General features: G+C 34.3%; 1 protein-coding gene across 1 annotated transcript; it reads right to left on the bottom strand.

The window, feature by feature from the left end:
* Positions 1-4,046: 4,046 nt before the first annotated feature.
* Positions 4,047-4,710, bottom strand: LOC122725054. The gene has a single exon (XM_043961481.1). The coding sequence runs from the start codon at positions 4,638-4,640 to the stop codon at positions 4,248-4,250; it is 393 nt and encodes a 130-aa protein (XP_043817416.1). The 5' UTR covers positions 4,641-4,710; the 3' UTR covers positions 4,047-4,247.
* Positions 4,711-18,891: the final 14,181 nt, after the last annotated feature.

The following is an 18,891-nucleotide window of genomic DNA, read 5'->3' as shown; positions in this document are numbered from 1 at the left end:
GCTCAAACTTTAACAACTTAGAACTAAGCATGAAAATCAATACATGATGTCTAGATAATGCATCAACAACTACATTCTCCTTACCTTACTTGTACTTAATTACATAAGGAAAGAATTTGAGATACTCAACCTACTTACCATGCTACTTGTTCAACTTACTTTGTCCCTTCAAGTGTTTGAGAGATTAACGGTCGGTATGAATTATGGACTCATTAGGCAGCAAGTAGTGTTCCTAAACTTCAAGAGCCCTAATCAGTGCGTAGAACTCTTTGTCATAAGTGGAATAGTTCAAATGTGCGCCACTTAACTTCTCATTGAAATATGCTATGGGTCGGCATTCCTGCATAAGAATAGCATCAATACCAATCCCAGAAGCATCACATTTGATTTCAAAGGTTTTAGAAAAATCAGATAATCTTAAAATATGAGTAGTAGTAAGTTTTTCTTTTAATGTGTTAAATGCAAGTTCATGTTCTTTACTCTATTTAAACTCAACAGCCTTTTTAATGATCTCATTTAGAGGTGCAACAATAGTCTTGAAATCTCTAACAAACCTCCTATAGAAGATTGCTAATCTTGAAAGGATCTCACCTCACTAGCAATCTTAGGTGTAGGCCATTCTTGTATAATCTTAACCTTTTCAATATCTATCTCAACCCCATGTCAACTAATAACGAATCCTAGAAATACGATACTATCAGTACAAAATGTGCACTTCTTAAGGTTAACATATAATTCATGTTCAAGCAACTTCTGTAGAACAAGTTCAACATGCCTAATATGATCATCCAAGTTTCGACTATAAATTAATATATCATCAAAATATACAACCACAAACTTATCTAGATAATAAGCAAAACATGGTTCATTAATCTCATGAATATACTAGGTGCATTAGTTATGTCAAAAGGTATCACTAACTATTCATATAAACTATATTTAGTCTTCAACGTAGTTTGCCACTCATCGCCTAACTTCATTCTAATTTGATGATAACCACTTTTCAAATCAATTTTGGTAAAGAAAATAATACCACATAATTTTTCAAGCATATCATCCAATCTAGGAATAAGATGACAGTACTTTACAATGATTTTGTTGATCAGATGACAATCAATACACATGTGCATTATTCCATTTTTCTTTGAAACTAGCAAAATAGGTGCTACGCATAGACTAAGACTCTCCTTGATATGTCCCTTAGTCAGCAACTTATCAACTTGCCTTTTCAATTCTTCCGTCTCCTCAGGATTACTCCGATAAGCTTGATGGTTTGGAATTTGAGTTCCAAAAATAAAGTCGATCTAATGTTGTATTCCCATAATGGGTGGTAACCCAAATGTCACCTCCTCAAGAAATACATTCACAAAATCTTGCAATAACTTAGAAAAAGAACTAGGTAAATCATTAGTAGAGTTAGTCTCAATCATAAAATTGAAAATAAAATGTAACATAATCAAAACTTTCTTCTCTAAGTGTGCTTTCTTTAACACTCTCTCTTTACAATAAAAGGAAGACACGCTGAATTTTTTACTCCTCTCACTCAAGTCTCTTTTTATCTCAACATTCACTAACGTTTTCTCTTATGTACATCTCTCATTTTTACCCTTACCCGTGCAATCACTCTCCTTTGAACTATTCAAGACCTTCTTTTTACTACTAACATCTTTTTCCTCATTCTTTTTTACTTATCTCACTTTTCTTACTCAATTTAGCATATTGTTGTAATTTTATTTTATCTCCATATATATTTTTAGGACATAATGGTACAAGTATATATTTTACACTAAGAAAAGTAAAAGAAAGCTTATTACTATATTCATCATGAATGACACACCTATCAAATTGTCATGGTCTACCTATTAAAATATGACCATCTTGTATGGGTACGAAATCACAAGTAATCTCATCTACATATTTACCAATAAAAAATGACGCTTTACATTACTTAGTTACATTTGCCTCACTATTATCATTTAACTACTGAAGTCTGTAAGGATTATGGTGTTTAATAGTTTCTAGTCCTAATTTATCAACTAAAATAGTACTAAAACAATTAACTTGACTACCCAAATCTATTATCATCTAACAGATTTTTCCATTTATCAAACAACAAGTGTGAAAGATGTTTTCACGCTGTTCAAGTCATCTTCTTTAACAGAAACATTTAAAGTACACAATATCACTAAGAACTCTCCTTAAAATAATACTCTTCTATCTCTGCATTAGAACAATTTTTTAAAGGTGGCATTTCATCAAAATCACTTTCGAAGACTATCTCATCTCTCCGAACTATCATGGCACGTTTATTAACACACTTATTGGCATAATGCCAACCCTTTATATTTTTCTCTCTCTTTATATTTATACTTTCAAATTTTTTCTCCTAATTTGATTTGATTTTAAGTTCTAACAAGTTTAAAATAAAAATAATAAATAACATAATTAAAATATTTTTTTAAGTAAAAATTTAGAGTGTGAAAATTCAAACTTAAGTGAGTAATATGTGGTTAGACAACTTGGTTAGGCCATTTTTTTATTTATTTGAATAATAGATTACGGGTATAAAGACTTGAAATTGGGTCTTTCATATAAGTAAAATGCTTTCCAGCACGGAACCAAATCAGATTAGAATATTATTAACTAAAATAAACTTTGTTATAATTTTTAAAAACATAAATATTTATAAATTAAGTGTGTATATAAACATATTTCATTTAATTTTGGAAAATAATACATAATGTAGGTTTTCTATTACATGTATATAGATTACTTTTGGATTATCAAATGTCCATTAGGGTATGGGATTTTTCTTAAGCTTTATCCCCACAAGCAACCAAATTGATAAGGCCAAATGAATTAAGCGATCATTATAGGTGTTGACCCCACCATCAATTTAAATGGTTTTCAAGGCTTCATTTTCATTGGACCACGTAGCATGTGGTAGGTTTGGATGATTGAATAATTAGCTAATGGCTATTTTCACCATGAAAGAACTCTTCCACTATGACCACATTGTGTGGGACAATTGCTACCCAATTTATTAAACACACAAGAATTTCCCACCATCATCATCTTCCCTCTTCAACTTTCTGAACCAGTCTTGCTTTTTATCAGCCAGGTAGGTTTGGACAGTGACATCAAGAAACTTGGCTCTGAGTTCATAGAAGATTTGGGCTTTTCTCTGAATACCCAATAATTAGATGAAGAATTAATTTATATAAAAAAATTCCATTTTAGTTCAGCTGTGAAATTCCCTTTTATTTAAAAAAATTATTACATATAATCGTTGTATATACAATACTCTATAGAGTGTCATAATCAATTGTTGTAATGAAATCGTTATTCATATAACTATTTCAAATCCAAATTAATGCTATCTTAGGTGACCTTCTAAATCTGATCATCATAAACAGAAAGTTCATAAAGCTGAAGTGAACACAAAATTAACATGATATTTGCTATCCATGCTTTTTTGACATGACCTTCATCATTCCAAAAGCTATATTTTTTTCTTCTACGATGTGATCATTTTGAGGAATAAGACAAACTTGACTAATGGCCATTATCTTGCAACTTAAGTGAGTGCTAATTGTTTTTTTACCCCAATTACTAGTCATAAACAATTAAATAAGGTTAGTGCTCAGATACAGTGAAGCAAACCCAGAAAATCAGCAGCAGCTGCTGCAAAAATCAATTAAAATTTTGAACTATTGCTCAATCTTCAATTATTTTTCAAGTTTCTGATAGTAAACAGCCATGAGAAGATATATTCACAGCAGAATAAAAGAAATTAGAGAGTTGTGAGCCTTATGTATTTGTCTTTATTAGAGATATCAAGAGAAGAAAAGAAGAATATCGCTATTGGACTGGAAGTCATAGCGACATCCAAATTACATCAATTTTCTTAGCATCCAAACAGGAGTAAAGTTTTTCCAGCAAGAAAGAAATTTAGCTTTAGATGATCAAGACTTCAACTAATTAGCCCAACAAGTTAAAGACACCTACAATAAAATCTTACAAAAAACTATATCAAACAAAGCATCAAACACCAATCATGCAGCTTAATATATCATCCTCCAATACATATTCAACAATAACAATCAAAACCAACTCTCTATAACCTCTTTTTTACATGAAATCAGATAAAATTATCATACCCAACCAGCTAAAAGTATCAAAACAAAACCCATGTTCTTGAAATCATATGAACCAAAACAGGTTATGTATCATGAGCATATACAGCGTCAAAACCAGCTATCAAGAAAGGCAGACTGGAATTGAACCAAAACAAGCAGCAAAACAATCAAAGCAGCCACACCCCACGGCGAGCTCCCCTCAGGTGGACGGTGGTGGGTTCGCCGTTTCCATTCCCACGGTGATTTAGCAAACAACATGTCAGAATTTTCCATAGATGACAACCAACGGACAAGGAAGAGCAACACTAATGGTGTGGCCAAAAGCAACCAATTAATTTGCATCTCTGCAGTCTCTGCAATTTCTTCATAGCTGAAGTACCAGGATATGCCGAGAAAGATTGATATGACTGCTAAGATTAAAAGAACTGGGTATGGCAGGGGATTGAGAGTGAACACATCAAAGATTGAGTTGCTTCTTCTGCCATAATAGTAGTAGGTCATTTTTTTTTACCTTGTAGTGGGATGCTTTCTATTTACAAAATTATCAAGCTTGAAGAGGGCTTCAGAAATTCCAGGCCTAGTGTATTTATAGCAAATATCGCCCATGAGGCATGGTGTGTTGGTGTATCTCAATCGTTGATTTATTGGCTTTGTTGTTGAGCCGATTGGTTAAATAATCAGATGGTTGTAATCATGGACTTAAGATTGTTGGGTCTTACAAGCATATTTGGCTTTAGGCTATAGGAAAAGAAATCATAATTCACGCAATTATTTATATTTAAATTAAAAATTTTAAAATATGATAAACAGTACATAATAAAGACAGAATTATTTTAAAATTTTTTAGTGTTTGTGATACTTCATCCATGGCATTGATTGTTTGGTATACAACTAACCAGTTGACAGTACAGAAGAGGAAATAAGTGTATAAAAATAATCAAAAAGAAAAAATTAATAAATTCAATTATTAGAATTTTGAAAATAAGCTGAATGAATTGGATAACCAATAACAACTTAGAATATTAAATTATACTGTGTCCAATTATTTCTCACATAAATAGTTATGTGTAATTGGTTTCTGGCTGCCATAAACAAAATAGATATCAAAATCAGTGGAGTCTCCATCCTTTCAATAGGCAGCTATATTCTATTGCAATAATTTGAACTGCTAGATCCCTTTATTATATGTTTGAATGGATGAAAATTCACAAAGCAAAATAAAAATATTTTCCTTTTTATTTTATTTACATTGAAAATTCTAATTATATTTCTATAAGTTCTCGTTTATGTTATGCGGATATTACTGTTATTTTACATGCGAATATTACTGTTAAATAAAATAATATAAAGTTATTTTATAAAATAATAATTTTTATATAAATTTATATACAGAAAAACAAAATATTTTATCTTTTATATCTAAATTTTGAATTTTAAACTATTAATTAATGAAAAATAGATCATAACATCTTATTTTATCTCTTAAGACGAGATAGGATCAAGTACTGCTGTTTTCATAAAGACAACAGTCATACAATGGATGAGTGTCGGCAATTGAAAGATAAGATCGAGAGGCTGATAAGGGACAACACTCTTCAAAAGTGCACCAAGAATAGTAGGGAAGAGAGGAGACCTGAACCTGAGGCAACGTCTCTCGAAACCACCCCTGACCGGGAGCCTATGGGAATTATTCATGTAATCGTTAAAGGGCCTAGTGATAATTTGAAAAAATAAGCAAATCACAGATGTAACAGCCGATCTGGTAAGCTCGGTGAAGACTGAAAATGACTGTTTAAGGTCTCGAAGGTTATTCGCTCAAGGTCTTATAGGCGGATCAATTTGGATGGCCGAGTCATATATTCTCTAGTGACAAGGGATGATAGGGTTGCCTTCTTCAAAGAAGATTAAGAGGCGTTCATTAAATGCCACAAGGCGGGTTCCGCCAGACCATAATCTGGGCGTTGGTCCCACTCAACAAGGCCACAAGTGGGTTCTGTCAGGCCACAATATGGGTGCTGGTCCCACTAAATTAAGCCACAAGGCGAGTTCCGCCAGGCTACAATTCGAGTATTGATCCCACTCAACAAGGCTACAAGGCAGGGTCCGCTAGGCCAGGTCATAAGACGGATTCCACCAGGCCACAATTTGGGCGTCAGTCCCACTAAATAAGGCCACAAGGCAACTTTCGCTAGGTTAGGCCACAAGGCAGGTTTCGCCATGCCACAATTCGGGCATTAGTCCCACTCGATAAGGCCATAAGGTGGCTTCCGCCAAGCTAGACCACAAGGTGGATTTCGCCAAGCCACAATCCGGGCATTGGTCTCATCAAACAATGCCACAAGGAAAGTATAAGCCAGGCCACAAGACTAGGCATGGATCCCACTAATCAAGGCATTCATGCTAGGCTACGAGGCAAGTTTTGCTAATCTCAATGACCAAGTGTTAGTCCCCTATAAAAAGTTCTAAAGCATTTGATGCCTCAGGCCACAAGGCGAGTATAAGCTAGGCTAAAAAATCGGGCATTGGTCCCACTAATCAAGGCATCCATGCCAAGCCACCACGTAGTTTTTGCCAAACTAACTACCGGGTGTTAGCCTCATATAAAATTTGCGAGACATTTGAGGCCCAAGCCATAAGACAGGTGTTCGCAGATGAGTACTAGCCTCAAGATTATAAGAAATCCTATAAGGTATCTCAGGCCCAAGGCAAGCATCTGCCAGGCTATATATTCGAGTGTTAACCCTGCTGTTCAAAAGTTTTCAAGTTATTTATTTTATCACCATTATAATGGCCGGGTGTTAATCTTTTAGCAGTCTTTTAAAAGAAATCATTTAAGCCTTGAGTAGACAAGATTTATGGCTGAATACTGATCATAAAAAACTATCAAAATAAAATATTTTCTCATTCAAATAAAGACTTATTATAGGATAGGAAGGATATCATCAGTCGCCTCCATCCGAGCTTTGTTATAGGTTCATCATTGGCTATTGCATTAGAAGCTAGGTTAGAAGGGTTGTCTTCAATTAGGCCTTCCCTATCCCGCCCATCCTCATTGGGGAAGGTTTCATCGATCCAAGAGAAGTCCTTTGCAGGGAAACGCCTGAGAAGCTCTTTCTTGAAGGATTCTTAGCCTTGTACGAATATACCCCCACCTTGGGCCACCGTCTCTCAAAATTTTGTTTCAAGCTCAGTGATCCTAATGGAGGCGATTCGGGCCTCCTCAACATGAGACTGCAGCTTTGGACTTGGCGCTGAAGCACAACCACTAGATCCTCAGCACTTTTAGCTTGTTTCTCAAGGGCAAGGTGGGAAGTGTTGGCCTCACCCAGATCTGCCTGGAGCTTATCTACTGACTCCAGAGTCTCTTTCATAGTGACTTCCACTTTATCGACCCGAGTTTTTAGCCTCGAGCATTCTTCTGCCAAGAGTCTCCTATCTGTTTCTTGAGCTCCAAACTCCTGCCTCAGGACTTCATTATGCTCTTTGGCCACATAGGCATGAGTGCATAATATTGTCAAAAAGCTCATCTGTCTGGAGCCCGTTCAGGCGGCGACGATCCTCAAGCCTCAGGGCATTCTTGGTTAACAGGACGACCAAGTTAGGATCCTCAAGAAGAGAAGGCGTTCAAGTTAGCCCTAATGCCAGGCGCTGGATGCTAGGAGGCCATGAGGAATTAACCCCCACATTCGCAGGCGAGGATGGCAGTAGAAGGCTTGAAATATGGGGCAGATGCAGAGGCACCGATGGCAAAAGACTCAGGCTATGAGGGAGCTGACTTTTTTATTATAGGTTGAGGGAGAAGGAGGAAGCATGACTTTTTCTACCCGGAGAGCATGCTTGGGAAGGGGACCGGTTGTCCCAGCAACTGCTTTGTCTTTGCAGGCAATATGCGCTGCTTCAGCAAATTTACTTCTTAATTCAACCATATTTGCACAAATTGAAAAGTAAGTAAGGCAATTTGAAATCTAAAAGAAGGCAGAAAGAAGAGTAACCTGATATCTAGCTAGGGAAGTGCTAATCCCAAGGTTGGGAAGACAGGGCGGGTAAGGACCCTAAGCCTGGCTGACCTAGAAATGACTTTTCTAAGATAAAACGGTGTTCCTCACCACCTGGGTGATGTCCATGTTCTTTGGGGACTTAGGCATCATCAAGAGAAAGGCTAAACGCTCATCCTCATCCCTCCTCGGTTGGACCCCATCCTTCCTCAGTTCCACCCATAGGTTACAGCTCGTTTGGAGGGATCCAAAACCTTCGAACATCACTTTATCACAAAAAACTTGTTTTTCCACCGCTTTAATGAAGAAGGTATCTGGTCGAATATCGTTTGGCATTTTCACCCGCTAAAAAATCAGAACTCCTCATTTTTGTGGGTACCCAACTAGTACAACTAGAGGAAGAGGGCTACGCTTGATTCAATGTTATTATTAAGACAAACAAATCGAAAGGCCACCAAGATTCTCCAGCTATTAGGATACAACTGGGTGACCGAAAGCTTATGGAACCAAAGGACCTCAATAAAAAATAGGTCTATAGGGAACCGAAGACCCACCTTCAGCTGCTCCTCGAAGACTATAATAGTATTCTCTGTAGGGATCTGGTCATTAACATGAACGTTTAAGGAAGGGGTAAAGACATGAAAAGTTTCTCAAGACATCTCCTATTTATCATGAAGGCGACCTATATCTTGCTCTGATAGGATGGACGGAATGGCATTAATTAGGATGCCTTCGGTCTCTTGAGCAGCTCTCAGTGGACCAATAGGAGTGGGGGCATGGATGGGGCCGTCAAAGGAGGAGCTGGAGGTGAAACCTCCAACAGGAGTAAGAAAAAAAGAGGAAGTATTCCTATTCATCATAGAAGGGAAAAAGAAAACAGAAATCACCGTGAAAGTAAAGGAGTATAATTAGGAAAGAAGAAGCAACCGAGTCTTTTTGAAAGTAAAGATTACAATTGAGAGCAAAAGTGATATTTGGAGAAGAAGAAGGATTCTTATAAGATGGTTTTAATGGCAGGCTTTAAATGCGGTTCGAGAAATGGAGCAGCTATCATTGAAAAGCTAGGCAAGCAAAGCGACATGAGTCATGGAAAAACCAATATCAATAAGCCATGTGCCCTAAATTGTGAGAACAACTGTTACCTTCGAATCTGAAGAATCGAAGACCAGCGAGGGACCTCTGATGTTATAAAATAATTGTCCAAAGTGAGTTATGAGCTGTCACCACAAGACAGGATCACATGGTAAGGATCTAATAAGTGGGTAATGCGGTCTCACCGAGAAAAGGAATACTCGGATACCTTAACACTCGATTTATCATCAAGACTCACCTTTCCCTAAATAGGAAGAGTCTTAGCATAAAGTTATTGTTAGATCGTGCATCTGTTATGCTTGTAATCACGAAATCTCTAACAAGTTAACCTAGCAGGATCCCTCATCAGGTTAGCCGGCCACATCATTGCTAGATCATCAGGGGATGCTATATTTACCTACATTCTCATACAATATAAAAGGAAAATAATCGTAGAGATCAACGTATACAATTCTCTTACACAACTACTCTCAAGTTTTACATTAACCCTTCTTCAGTTTACTAATTTGAGCGTTTAAGTGGCTACCGTGAACACCCACCACCTCACGTTCTCTTTTGTAGGTTTAGCCAATGTAGAATCAATTATGAACTATCAGTATTACCTATCAGCTCCAACAATCGTTTTGCTCGTTTAATTCATTTTTCTTACATTATTTTGACTAACTTAAGGCCCCCCTTCCCACCATTTTATTTAAATTTTGACATTTCTTTCCTATTTCTTCCTTTTTAATTCGTCTCCTTTTACTTATTTTCTTCTTTTATCAGCCTTTCCTTTTCAAGTCCACTGATTGCTACTACCTTTTTTTTTAAATAAAAAAATCCAAATCAACTCCTAAACTTTCTATCAAAATTTACATAAGTTTACTTTGTTTCAAACTCTTAACTTTGTTTCAAACTCTTAACTTTGTAAAATTTCAATTATTAAAAATAAAAAAAATAAAACTCAATAGAAGTTGCTTTTATAATATCGCTTGCTGGCGATCTCTGCTTGCATTCACTACTCTAGTTGCCTGCTGCTTGAGTCACTAGTTGGGAATGCTTGCCACTCAATGCGCCTCCCGTTCGCATCACTCACTCCTTGCATCTTTGGCTACTCGCATCGCTGCTGATCGCATCTCCAACAACTCGCGTCACTTGCTCATGCCTTTAGCCATTGGCATCGCTCATTAATCACATCTCCAACAACTAATGTCGCTCGCTGCTTGCATCTCCAACCCCTCATGTTATCACTGCTCTCATCTCCATCCCCTTGCATTACTCGCTCCTCACTGTTTATGTCTCCGACCACTCACGTCACTTGTTGTTTGCATCGTTGATCACTCATGTCACTGGTCGATCCTCTGTCTCCTTTTCAATTACTACAAAATGCATTTTTAACATACAAATTTTGTAGTTTTAGGTATGAGTTAGATATGAATAATGAAGAGGGTGTGGAAAGTAGATGAAAGAAATTTAAGAAGCTGAAGGGTAGAAGGAATTTTTATCAGGGAAAATTACTACTTAGATCTTATAGTATGGTGAAACTCACTAGTTGGTTCCTCGGTTTTGAAAAATGTATTAAAACGTCTCTGATATTTTAAAGTCTACTAGTAAATCTTTCTATTAATTTTAATTGTTATGTATTATAAAAAAAATCTAAAAATACCCATGATACAAAGGAACTAATTAATAAACTTTAATAATTTGAGGATAACTATAGGGACTAAACAGTAAAATATTTAACGATGAAATTAATGGAGGGACTAACTAGTAGACTTTTTAAAAGGGATGTTTTAATGTATTTTTTAAAATCGAGGGACTAACTAGTGAGTTTTTTCATACCATAGGGACTAAATAGTAATTTTTTCATTTTATTATTGATAGGATATTTTTAAAATTATATTTAATCTCTTTCTTTTAACCAAGTGTAAATCATTTGCATAATAGAAATTTTTTATTGGGAAATCTTAGATTTTGACGAAATTAAATTTCAGGCGTAAATCATTTACTTAACAGAAATTTTTTATGGAGAAATTTTGGATTTTGACGAAATTAAATTTTAGGGACGAAAGTGTTGAGTTCTAAAAAGAGGGACAGACCTGTTAATTATACTATACTTCTGGGACTAAAAAATAATTTTTCTATAATTCTTTTAATTAAATTTAATAAAAATTACTAATTAGTCCTTGGGTATTGCTATTATTAACAAGTCAGTCCCTCAACTTTGAGAAACCTATTAAAATGTTTTTATCTTTTCTCTCCGTTAACAAAATAGTCCTTCTATCCAATTCCGTCTATTTCTACCATGAAAAATATAGCAAAAGAGCAAATTACCCATTCTTCTTCTTCTTTTTCTTCTTATTCTTATTCTTTAAGGAGGAGGAGGATGGACTATCTCGTTAATGAAAAGAAAAGATAATAATGTTTTAATAGATTTTTGAAAACGTAGGGACTGACTTGTTAATAATGACATACCTAGGGATTAAATAAGGGGGTTTATTAAGGACAAAATTGAGTTTTAAAAATTTTCTCTTTCATTTTTCATCTATTTTTAATGGAAAAAAGACAAAAAGACTATTTTGTTGATAGAGAGAAAAGATAAGGACATTTTAATAGTTTTCTAAAAATGTAGAAACTGACTTGTTAATAATGACAATATTCAAAAATTAAATAGTAAACCTTTTTTAAATTTAACCACAAATGAATGATTTAATAGTACTTGATAATATACAAAATTATAAAATTAGTTTTAATTAAAATTTAAGTTCTATCAAAGAATATACTAAAGCATATTCTTCCATCTCCCCATAATGTGTGATAGGTAAGATATATGGACTCCCTTTTTGTTTGGTCCAGCAGATCTTGATAAGGGACCTCTCCCTTTCCTTCTTCTTTTTTTTTTCTCTTTTTTCTCTTCTTCTTCTTCTTCCCTGCAAATTTTATGAAATAAGCCCCTATTCTCTAGTGTCTTAGTGTAACTTGAACATCGGTGGAGGGTCTTCATCGGAGGCAGCCCTAGTAGATTTCTGACCTCTTTTCTTCTATTTTCATACTCTTTACTCAAGAATGAGTGTTGAAAGACCCATATGATAAAATAAGAGGAAATTACTTCACTAGTACCCATTTAACTGCACTCTTCAAAACTTAATAAAACCAGTCTTATCTGCCAAAGAAATCAATAAGAGTTGCTTTTTTGAAGAAACTCAAGTTGATTGGGCAAAGAACAATAATACCGGTGACATTGATTTCTGTAGATAAAAATGAAAACGAGTAAGGGATGTGATTAGAGAAAAATTGAGAGAGGATAACACGCTTGGGACTTGATAAGCAAAAGAGGAGTGACTCAAAGATGGAATTGGATGAGCAAGAAAAAAAACAAAAAGGAGAGCAACAAATAGGTGAAATTATTCAATACACATACATAAGAAACGGTAAGGAAGATAGGACTCTTATTGAGCATGGGCAGAAAGGAAAAAAAAAATCTATCAAAATTATTTTTTTATATATTTTTTAGTTATATTTTATTTCTTTTACTTATCTATTTTCATTTTTAAAAAAAGAGCATTTTTTATTATTTTTAGAAATTGCAAAACTTTTCAACTTTTTTTTTATTTGAATCACATCCTATGCTTATATTAAATATATATAGATATATATATATATATATATATATATATATATATACTTGCCAAGCATTAGTTTTTAAATTATAATATATTTTAAAAAATACAATTTAAAATGGGATCTTAATCATTAACATTTTATTTTGGTAAATTATGAGAGGGGAAGGAAAATAAAAGAGGAAAATAAATTTTTTTTTTCTTTTTTTTCTTTATGTTTGGAAAGGTAAAAAATAATAAAAAAGAAAAATAAAATTATTTTTCCTTGTTTGGGAATGGAATGAATGGAAAGAAAATAACTAAAAATGCAAATATACCCTTAATGTATTACATTATATTTAACTATATGACTGCCCAAATTATTAAATATATACATAAAAAAACTTTTATTTATGATTCAACTGATTATTTTTCTTTTGTGGCTACTTTGGAAAGATTATAATGCTCTTATTTTTCGGGACTCTCATGAAGATTTTCAGAATTTGACATTGAACTATTTTGAAGATTTTTCCTCAACCATAGAAACAAAATCCTAAGGATCTCCTCCTCTAACTAGAGTATTACACTATGAAAATGCATGGATTCCTCCCAATTTTGATTTTATCAAAGTTATTTTTAATGTGGCTGTATTTATCAAAAAAGATTTTGATTTCTCAGGAGTATTAGCTAGAAATCATACATGCTCCTTCTTAGCGTGGCACTGCAAATAATTTCAATGTATTTTGGATCTGCTAGTTTTGGAAGTCCTAGTGTATAGAGAGGTGGCTTTATTGGCAAGAAATCATGATTTCTAGAATATTATGATTGAATATGATTCTTTGATAGTGATTCGAGCTCTTACTGGTCACAATATTCCCACTGTTGTTTATGAGTTGATTAAGGATATTCTCTCCCTCACCTCCTTTTTTATTTTTTGCTCGTCTATTCATGTTAGGAGATCTGAAAATGAAGCTGCTCATTTTTTTGCTACAAGAGCTATACAAAATTCAAATTTTATACGTAATCCGACAGCTCATAGTGACTTTGTTTTAACTTTATGCCTCCTTGAGTTTGTTTAATGATAATCCCACCTTCGACCAAAAAAAAAAAAAAAGAGAGAAAAATGAAAAAGAAATACATGATAAAGCATGCATATGAAGTGTAGGATCTAGCTAAAATCTCTCCAAAATCTCCCATGGCATATGAAAAGGAAAAGAAAAATATTCTAAAATAGTAAATATGATAATTCAAAATGAAAATAAAACAAAAGGGACTTGAAAAGAAGCACCGAGAGAAAAAAAGCACCGAGAGAAAAAATATCGCCCGATGATTGTATTATCTCAAGACAAAATAAAAAAGTAGTATGTACAACGGTCAAAAGCCCTTTATATAAGGCTGAGGATAAAAAACTAAACAATTCCTATAAGTTTATAAGCATGCTAAACATGGACAAAAAAGAAATTAAAATTACAAATAAGTCCTACAAATACAAAGAAATAAAACATAGAGAATCTTAACAAATATCAAACATCTTTAGCTACAACATCTTTACACCCCCATCAAGTTGGAATTGTATGGAAAACAGGTTCAACTTGGAAGCAAGTTGATGATGATGCTTGGCAAACAAAGGCTTAGTGAAGATGTCTGTAGGCTGTTCCTGAGAGGACATATGAGAAGGATGGATAAATCCCAATTGAAATTGTTCCTTCACAAGATACCAATCAATGGCAATATATTTAGCTCTTTCATGAAAAACAGGATTGGCCGCTATGTGGAGGGCTACCTTGTTATCACAGTAAAGAGGAATAGGTAATTGAATGGAAACCTGCAGATCTCGAAGAATATAAGTAATCTAAAAAAGTTCACAAGAAGTACTAGTTATGGCCCTATACTATGTTTTTACAGAAGACCTCGAAACAATATTTTGTTTCTTTGTCTTCCAAGAAATAAGAGAATTACCAAAAAATATGCAAAAAACTGTTAAAGACTTTCTGGTAAAAGAGTAAGAAACCTAGTCACAATAATAATATACAGAGAGATGAAATTTTTCAGAGAAAGGAAAATATAAACCCCGATGTATGGTTTCCTTGAGATATAGGAATAGTCATGAATTGACTAAAATGCTGTACAGCATAACTGATGTATAGTCTGATCAAGTTAACATAGAGAAGCCTCCCAATTAGGCTCCTGTATACCAGAGGCTCTATAAGGGGATTTCCAGTGTCTGGAGACAAGTGTAAACCTTTGGGCAAAGGAAAAGAAGAAGGTTTATAGTCCATCATACCAGTATCTTTCAAAATATTAGAAATAAACTTGCTTTGATTAAGCACAGTAGCGATACATGATTTGGCTACCTCAAGTCCTTAAAAATACTTAAGGAGGCATAAATCTTTAATAGTGAATTGAAAATGTAAAATATTCTTAATACTAGTGATAGTATCAACAGAAGTACTGGTAATATAATGTCATCCACATAAATCAGAAGGGCTAAAAAATAGTCATCTGTATGTTTTATGAAGAGTCAGTGATCATAAGAGAACTAGTTAAAACCTAGAGTTCTGAAATATCCTAAAAATTTAATGTTCCACTATTGGGAAGCCTGTTTAAACCCATATAGGGACCTCTTCAAGAGATAGACTTATCCTAGCAAGGCCTTGTCATATCCCTAAGGAGGTACCATATAGACTTTCTCATCCAAATGGCCATGTAAGAAGGCATTGTTTACATCAAGTTGAAAGATGGGCCACTGTTTGTTAGTGGCTAAGGCATTTAAAATTCTAATAGTAGATAGTTTAACAACATGAGAAAATCTATCTTTATGATCAAGACCTTCTATTTGATTATAGCTTTTGGCCACCAAATGGGCTTTAAGCCTTTCAATTTCTCCATTAGGTTTGCATTTCACTTTATATATCCATTTACAACCGATGGCCATTTTTCCTTTACGCAGCTTTGCGAGCACCCAACTGTTGTTTTGTTCTACATCCATTAACTCAAGGTGCATTATAACTATCCATTTTGCATTTTTAGATGCTTGGGCATAACATTGGAGACAAAGCAAGAATGTGCAGAAGTAAAGTAGATTGTGGGTGAATGAGGAAGATTAGTAGTTACCGTATTACTGACAAAATCAGCAAGCCGATTGGGTTGTTTAATTATTCTAGTAGATTTCCTGAGAATACTGTGAGGCTGAGTGTGTGTGGGTTGGCTATCAAAAGGTGACACAGAAGAGTAATCTATGTTTAAAGCAGGAAGAGGTGAAACAACTTTATGCTCATCTTGAATATTTTGAAAAGAAAAGACATTTTTATAAACTCTCACATCTCTACTGATAAAGATAGTGTTATCAGCTAGATTATAAAGTTTGTATGCTTTATGGTTATTAGCATATCTAAGAAAGACAGCTTTGATGGATCTGCTGTCAAACTTGTCTTCATTGGTACCTAGTTTTGTTGCAAAATAGAGGCAATCAAACTCTTTTAAGTGAGAATAACTAGGAGGTCTTTTGAATAGTTTCTTATAAGGACTCAACCATCCCAAATTTTCCATATATAACCTATTGATCAAGTAAGTAGTAGTAAGAATACATTCAAACTGGAATCTTTTTGGTATGTGAGATTAAAACTTAAGAGCACTTGCAGTATCTAAAATGTGTATGTTTCCTCTCTACGATACCATTCTATTGTGGAGTATAGGTGTATGTTCTCTAATGAACAATGCCCCTATCCTTAAACAGTTTAGAGCAATCATGGCTGAGAAATTCACAGCCATTATCAGTTTTGATGGTTTTGACTCTAGCACCAAATTGATTCTTGATCATTTTAAGAAAGACAGATATACTATTAACAGTTTGCCCTTTGAGGGCCATCATAAAAGTCCAGGTAGTTCTAGTACAACCATCCACTATTGTGAGGAAATACTTAGCCCCAGTGACAGATTCTTCTCTATAAGGTCCCCAAATATCTATATGAACAAGATCAAAGGGCCTTTTAGCAATTGTGTTGTTGGCAACCTTGTTTGTTTGGCCTAAGGACAAATATGGTGTTCGAAGTCTCTGTTTCCAATGAGTTGGATGCCTTGTTATGTTTGAGTTTACTAAAGGAAGTATGTCCTAGTCTATCATGAAGATTAACATGCATACAGATATTAGATATATTAGAAAGGCTTTCTTTATTAATGCAAGTCTTAAAAAGCATGATATTTACAAATGAATGTAAATCAGGTATCAAATGAACTACTTGAATTAAGCAATTTTCAATTTCAAAAGACAAAAAGCTTAACTGATTCAGTTTGTATAGACCTGCTTCGTCCTTTCCTACAGCAACTACTCTCTTAATCAGAAGGTCATGTATTATACACAATTAGAGCAAAAGATCATATTTAGAGAAGAGGTATGGATCAATTTACTAACCAAGATAATATTGTAATGAAATTTTAGTATAAAGAGAACATTGATCCTCTATGGATGACCTTAAGGGTGATGCTATTAGGGAGATGTACAAAGACAGTTTATCAAGTAATTGCAGTGATTTAAACAAAGATTTATTAGATGAAATGTAGTCAGTAGCTCCAGTATCTAATATCCAACCAACATTAACACAAATAGATGCATAATAAATAGTTTTCAATTTAAAAGTACTTGTGAAGTCCATGAGGCTTGGTTAGAAGTACTGTCACGATAACAATATGATACTTTGGTACTAGCTGTAAGTACTGCCTTGCCTTTGGTTAACTTTGTAACTTCCTGTTGTAGTGAATTGAGCATGGAACTTAGCTCATCAATCTTCATGGTGGCATCTGATGTTTCAAGATGATTGTCCTCTTCATAATATGATCCTTCAACAGCTGCCACTATCTTATCTCTATTCTTTGTGCTCCTATCTTGTCTAGAAGACTGACCTCCAGCCTTATTTTTGGGCTTATACCAGTCAGGGTACCTTATTAGTTTAAAGCAACTCTCTCTAACGTGGCCATCCATGTCACAGTAAGAGTAGTGTCTTTAAAAGGACTCAAGCTTCTTTTGTTTTCCTGGAAATTGTCCTTGTGCTTTATTAAATAGGATTAGAGAATCCATGCTACTGCTCATGTTTCTTAAAACTTCCTTTTGAGACTCAAATTTGAGTACCATGGAATATGCCTTGTTCACAGAAGGCAGGGGGTCCATTACAAGGACTTGATCCGTTATAGGGCCATAAGCTCGTTTAGACTTGTAAGAAACTGCATAAGCTTGTTTTTATTGTTAATCTCATCAATAGCCTTTGATGTACCACAAGTACAGAAAGGCAGAGTCTCCATAGGCCCTAACTCGTCCCGTAGTCTCTTGAGTCTTGTAAAATAGACTGAAACAGAGACATTATCTTGAATAATTAAAGAGATTTTCCTATGTAATTGATATATCATTGTCCCATTACATTCCCCGAATCTTTCAGTGATTTTGAGCCAAAGCTCACGAGTCAAAGCAATGTAGATGAAGCCATCCACTAGATACTTGGATATTGAGTTCAATATACAAGATGTGACTATATAATCACATTTTCTCCATAGCTCATAATGTTTGGAGTTCCTATCTGGTATAAAAATGTACCTTCTATGAAACCTAACTTCTCCTTGACTTCTAATGCTATTCTAATAGCTTTATACCATGATATAAAGTTGGTCCCTATTAAAGGAGCAGAGATGAGAACCATATCTAGATGATCCGATGATTATAAGGTGAGGGGATCTCCAAGTGCTTGTGTCGTCATTTTCGACTTATCGATCACCAAACTCCTTTTCTCTTTACTGCTTCTTTATAAGCGGTCTCTATAAGTTTATAAACATACCAAATAGTGACAAAAAAGAGAAATAATATAAAATTACAAACAAGTCCTATAAATATAAAGAAATAAAACACAAAAACATCTTAACAAATATCTAAGATTTTTAGCTACAGCATCTTTACAGGACATATATGTAATTTTACATATAAATGTGCATCTTTCCCAAACAGTTCACTTTTCTCTTAGATTTGGAAAGACAATACTCAAAGAAAATAGTACAAAATTTTCCTTCTTCCATTATTTTCTTTCCATTAACTGAACAAGGGAA

Source organism: Manihot esculenta, chromosome 11 (genome assembly GCF_001659605.2).
Source record: "Manihot esculenta cultivar AM560-2 chromosome 11, M.esculenta_v8, whole genome shotgun sequence".
Lineage (NCBI taxonomy): Eukaryota > Viridiplantae > Streptophyta > Magnoliopsida > Malpighiales > Euphorbiaceae > Manihot > Manihot esculenta.
The sequence above is the reverse complement of the archived record's forward strand: the minus strand, read 5'-3'. Positions and strand labels throughout refer to the sequence as shown.

Bases quoted from the DNA above. Each gene is read 5' to 3' on its own strand.
- LOC122725054 (XM_043961481.1), bottom strand. From the start codon at position 4,640: ATGACCTACTACTATTATGGCAGAAGAAGCAACTCAATCTTTGATGTG.